We start from the raw sequence: 6,161 nt of genomic DNA, 5'->3' as shown, positions 1-6,161 counted from the left end.
AGTTTTTTGGACTTATTTGAAAGCTCGAAGTCAAAAGACCTCGGGGTCTATGGGATTGATTTTTCTTCTTAATTGTTAGACATTTTATTTTCTGATTCTCATAAATATATCTACTCTAAAATGGTTTAATGAATTATAGTTTACTAACATTTAAAAAAAAAAAAAAGGAAGGTTCTCAAGGTCAAAATATGATGAGTCCAAGATTACAAGGCAAAAATAATTCATACTTTTGAGCCTAAGAGTCCTAAACCATCAAAACACAAGCCAATAGGCTTGGTCACTCCTCTTTCTCTTTCCTTTCTTTCAGCTTAATGTTGTTCTCAATTCCACACCCTATGCCTCACTTTCCTCATTTTCTTGATGAAGCTGGTGGAGCTTCCTCTCCTCCTCAAATAAATTAACATGCGTTGCACGAGTTCATGCCCACTAACAAATTACACTGGTTTTAATTTCAAAGGAACAAAGTTGTGCAGTTTCGAGTTACTTGGTGATTTTTATGCTCTCCTTATGAACAATTCTTCTACCACAGTGGTACACTCTGCAACGCAAAATCTTCGAACATCATGAAGCCACCAACAAGAAAATGGGCCTGATCATGTATTTCCCCGATCCAAGTTTTGGATATATACTTTGACGGAACTATTGAAAAAAATGCAATCAAGAAATAATGGCGCCATAAAAATTTTTTCCCTCTTATGTAATTAAATAGGATATCACTCACCAAACAATAATAATCTCTAGAATCCACTGAAGCAATTAACAAGCAAAATAATCAAGCAATCCATACACAAGAGGCAACATAATTTTTTTAACGTTGAAAATCCTTCGATGTGAAGGTAAAAACTGCGGGACCTTATCTAGCCAAAAACTTTTACTATTTAGAATAATGGAATTACAATAGATCCTCTCTAGTTCAACTAGAAGCTGCACAAATATCAACAAGATTTAATATTGGCTTCCATAATAAGAATATTAAAACGGATTTCAATAATAAATAATAAAATAGAGAGTGGATTTTACCAAGTGTTGATACTTGAAATAATCAATAAAAATTTAGATACTGAAATTTCAGCCAAATCTAGATAAAATCAACCAACTGATCATCCGACAAAGTAGCGCATTTTTCTCTTCTTTCTTGTTTTTTCTTTTTTTTTTTCCACTGTTTTTCGTGGACCCGAAGACTCATGCTTTTCGCAATTATCTCACCCCAAGCCAACAAGAACCAAGTGGACCAATCTCTGGGCACTAATACATCAACCGGAAGGTAAAGCATCCTGAGATTCCTTGCCCATGCAACCACTTATACCCTTCTTTCTCAAACTCAATGACCTCAGGCGAAAGCAAAGTTGGGCTGTGGGGCCTAGCTTGTGATCAAAAATTCTAAACCTGAAATCAGAGTTGGCCAACTATAGGCATTGATGCAATAAATTTAATTGATCATTGATGATATCAACCTTATATCATATTGATATCGATGATCCCTATGTAAAAAAGTCTCCAAAGATGATATATCCACTTTTGTATTTTAAGTTTTTCTTGCATTTAGCAGCTCTTTTGTTCTCTTTGTGATGATATCTGAGTAAAACTATTGTCTGCTACCATGATTCTGAGGCACACCAAGCAATGTCAGTGCTGCGCCGGGTTGCATTTTATCACATGTAAGCCCAACTTTCTCTCATCAATGCAATGCTTGGGCTAAGGACAACTGATCAAAAAAATAATTTGGCCATAATTGACCAAAAAAATTAATTTGGCTGCATCATTGAGCAAGCTTCCTCAGATAAAATCACATGCTGCACCTCTAGCAACGAATAGTTCTAGCTCGAATGTTGGAGAAAAGGCCTAACTCAGAGATGGTTACCTAATTTAGAGATGGTTATCTACTTAAGCTTAGAAAAGGCCTAAACCAAGGTCTTTCTTGGATGATAAATTTTTATATCTCTAGTAATACAGAACATATAACCTGGGTTTGTTTTTCGAGATCTAAATACAAGTAAGCTTTAGCTATATTATGGTTACTCAGTATTAGATGCAGGCCTTTAATCACATATCAGCACAGAACCAAGTTACATGCTGCTTTACCAATGCTATGTTCAAAATTTCCTATAATCTATCCACAAATTTAGTGCTTCTCACAAGTGGAGGTAAATCCACTTTTTGGATTATAAAGCATTCGCTGTTGATATGCTTTCGAATTGAAACGACTGACTTAGCATTTTCTTTTCATTGGTCATGTCAGGAATGGCTCGCATGCTTTACATGAGCATTCAGTCATAGAAAATATTCCTCTAATGCGACATCGAATCCACATGAAAGAATCAAAGAAAGCGATGATAGAGAAGTGCGGAATGAGCTATACCATGCATTACCAAACAATATCTGTTGTCTGAACTTATCCAAGTATAGTTAAACACTAGACTGTGGAGGTTTCTGTAGGTTGAGAGAAGCAAATCAAGTTGGGAAGCTATTGGCCTGATTAATAAAGACATCCACTGCACTCAAAAGTGTAGAGTAGTACAGGAATTGTCCTTGTATATCATATTTGGTATTCTCATTAATTAGTAAGAAGAATATAAGCTCTCTAACTGATGTATTGCCTTAATCATAATATATAACCGAAAACTAAACATTTGTTTTCTTTATTTTTTTGATGGAAAAACATTTGTTTGCTTCAAACTAGTAAAAGACCTTCTTAAACTGCCTATAATATATACATTGACTAACCAAGCTATGTGCAGTGTGTAATATTGTTCAACATGGTCCCTAAATTTCGATCTTTGTTGGTTTATCTTACATGGTTCTAGAGTAATCTCTGTTAGACAACCAGATGGATCAGACTGTTTGTGAAAAAGAACTACTACTGCTATTTTTTTGGTAGAATCTTATAAATTAAACTTTGATGTGTAGATATCATATGCGCATGTTTTCGTATGAGAGAGGAAAACAGGAGTGAGAGAGAGGTCTCCTCATAAAGAATCCAACAAGTTCTAAGAAAAGTAGGCAAGAAAAAGGCATGAGCAACACAAGGATGATGGGCTGTCTGGACTCCAGACTCTAGAGAGGGAAGAGAGAGCATGAGAATAACCTTTCACAACATAGATAATAAGTACCATCCTATTTGTCTAAAGCAAGAAAGGACACCAACATGGGTGAATGAGATAGGTTGTCATATGTTATGGTAGACAGATGAACAACCAATCATTTCTAACCTAGCTTGCAGCATCCATGAACCCAGGTCAGTTCATGGTTTATTAGTTGAAGGCAGTTGGTTGGCATGCTTCTATATCTTCCCACAGTTTCACCTACACCCTGGAATTTATTATTTAAGCCTCAATGTCACACAAATCCAAGCAAGCAAAGAGCTAAAATACCCTAGTGTTATTAGTCCAGCCACTAAATAAAAATGTTTAATTTAAGACCAACAAATATAATATCAAGTAACCGTAAATGTACTTAAGGTGTTTCTTGGCATGCTCCTCCTCTTTTTTCTCTTTTGCTTCATGAAACCCAAGAGTGGTCACAAATGAAGGTGAAAACTTATCCAAAAAAAAAGAATATTAGTAAATGAGATCACAAAGACTATAAAGTATTGCCCAAGTTACCAACTGCTTTTAAGCACTGACTTCTCAGGTCAGTCTTAAACATTATTTACATTTGATCCAGAAGAGGCAAAGCAATATCCTAAGAGAAGATCCTAAATTTTTTTCTTCATAAGACTTCAGGTTGCTCCAAGTCACTGGAGTTACTGAATTCAGAAAGGGGGTTAGTTAAGAAAATCATCATAACAGCTCAAAAGTTAACAGAAAATAAAGGTGTATTGCTTGCTGACTTCTTCAAAACATTTCAAATCAAAAGTTTTTTAAAAAAAGAAGAAGTGGAAAAGGAAAGAAAGTCCGATGAGGATGTGAGAAACAGAAGACAAGAACAGAAGATCTCAAGTGGCATTCAGCTCGTCTAACACTTCCATTAGGCCATTAGTTATGAACCATGATTGCCCAAAATGATACCAATGAGACTTTGAGGACTATCAGCATACTGAAGGAAAAAAGAAAAGGAATGTGTTATAACATCGAAGTAATCTCAATTGCCGCAAAAAAAAAAAAAAAGCAGCCTGCTCTTTCAGCACTTCAGTTGGCTCATCAATCATTAGTAACTCAACAACGATTTATTCTGAGTCTATAGAAAATGAAACAAAAATTATTGAAAATTCTCAGAGATTTGGATTCTTCAATCAGGAAGGGAAAAAGGAACTTACCACTTCAACATTTGGAGCTGTAAAGGATAAATGCAGCCATGGCCTTGCAAGCATATCCAAGAGAATGAATTGAATATAACTGCAACAATTATCTGATGAATGTATACAGTATAAACTCCCTGCATCTTCTTCATCAATTGGAGATCAGGCCAGAAAGCGACCCGTGCTCGTGGTTTCTTCCAACCCACCAAGACCTGAACTTGAGATTCCCATTGGTATTACTAGAACCTTCATTGGTGGGAGTTGGGAGGTTGAGATCAAACGGCATCCCCAGGGGTTGCTGCTGAATTACAATAGTCTGATGAGTGAGGCCTCCACCATCGGAGCTGGCAACCAAGTGGGACTTCCTGTGACCCCTCAAAGATTGGCTTGATGAGAAAACTTTGCGACAGATTGGGCATTCATGACTCTTGACCTTTTTTGATGCTTCAGAGCTAGTATCGAGGCCAACCTTCTTTTCGACCAATTCTTCCAACCGTGCTGGCTTAATAGAAGCATCTATCTCCAAGCTGTTATTGCTGGCTTCAATCCTTGATGCAAACAAGACCTTCATCCTCTTGTGGCTAGCTCGGTGACCTCCAAGAGCTTGGTAAGAAGGAAAGAACTTGTTGCATGCAGTACATTCATATCGGCCTCTTTTCATAGAAACCTTACTGAAATCATCTTTGGAAACATCAAACTCGGACCTTGATCCTGATTTGCTATACTTCCCAACTCCAGAGTGCAACTGATCAAATCCAGTCTTCTTCTCCAATTTAGCAAGACAATAATTCAGATCCTTCTTCTTGAGAGAGCCTTTTCTTGATGCCTCATTGGAGTACTCGAATTCATCGATATCCGAAGCATAGGCCTTTGGCTTCTTGAACTTTTCATCCTTAACAAAGCCATCATCATAAGAAACATCAGATTCCACCTTCTTTAGCCCATCTCTCCTATTCCCATTTCTTGAAGAAATGAATTCAGATCTCTTCTTTCCCTTCCCAATCTCATCTCTCTCAGAGCTCAAATTCTCCAATACCACTGAATTCTTATCGGACTCGGCAGCTGAGCTAATGCCACTCCAAAAACTAGTGTCCCTCGACAGCATCATGAGGCTTCGTGCAACATCCTCCTGCTCCTTCTCAAGCTCCAACACAGGAGTCGATGAGGCTGAGATCGAAGCCACCCGTCTCGATCTTCTTCTCCTTCTCGGAATCATCACCTCATTGACGGATTGGCCTCCTGCACCACTCCATGACCTCTGCTGCTCCTCCAGTTCTTGCTCTTGCTTTCCCTCCTCCAAATTGTGGTGAGACTTATCTGGATGGCACCTCATATGCCCAAAGAGATACTTCCAAGAGAGGAAACCTTTCCCACACTTCCTGCAGAGCTTGTCATGCCTCGGGGAGCCCTGGCTGCCAGAGTCCCATAGCCTCCAAGTCTTCTTGGGGTTCTCCCTCAGGTCATAGCCAGCTTCGACCCAAATGGAGCTCCTGCTGCTCTGCAGCCTCGCCTCGACCTCGGTGGAGGAGTTCAATGCTAAGTGGGACCTCATGTGGCCTCCCAAAGATCTCCCATAGGGGAAGCTCTTCCCACAAATCTTGCAGCAATGCTTTAGCTTCCGATCTCTCTCCATCTCCTCTAGAAACAGGGGAGCTAGCAAGAAGAGATTTTTGATCCAGAAAACCAATTAAATAGATCCAAGTGAGAGCAAAATCCAATTAGATCTATGAAATCCTGATCTCTGGATTGATCTGAGGAGAAACGATTGTAGATTTCATCGCTAGTTTGGATCTGATCGCCAACTCTGCCCTGCTTCGAATCACGCCATTCTTCTTGTAGCGGGTGAGAAGAGAGGTAAGGTGCGATTTTTAGGCTGTGGGGAAGGGGAGGGAGGGTGGTGGTACTCTAATTCCCATTGTTTGTA

The 6,161-nt window shown here is 38.8% G+C and overlaps 1 protein-coding gene across 1 annotated transcript; it reads right to left on the bottom strand.

The window, feature by feature from the left end:
• Positions 1 to 3,599: 3,599 nt before the first annotated feature.
• LOC103718179 (zinc finger protein ZAT1-like) lies at positions 3,600 to 6,161 on the bottom strand. The gene has a single exon (XM_026808892.2). It carries the CDS (start codon positions 5,868 to 5,870, stop codon positions 4,389 to 4,391), a length of 1,482 nt encoding a protein of 493 aa, XP_026664693.2. The 5' UTR covers positions 5,871 to 6,161; the 3' UTR covers positions 3,600 to 4,388.

This window comes from Phoenix dactylifera, chromosome 15 (genome assembly GCF_009389715.1).
Source record: "Phoenix dactylifera cultivar Barhee BC4 chromosome 15, palm_55x_up_171113_PBpolish2nd_filt_p, whole genome shotgun sequence".
Taxonomy (NCBI): domain Eukaryota; kingdom Viridiplantae; phylum Streptophyta; class Magnoliopsida; order Arecales; family Arecaceae; genus Phoenix; species Phoenix dactylifera.
The sequence above is the reverse complement of the archived record's forward strand: the minus strand, read 5'-3'. Positions and strand labels throughout refer to the sequence as shown.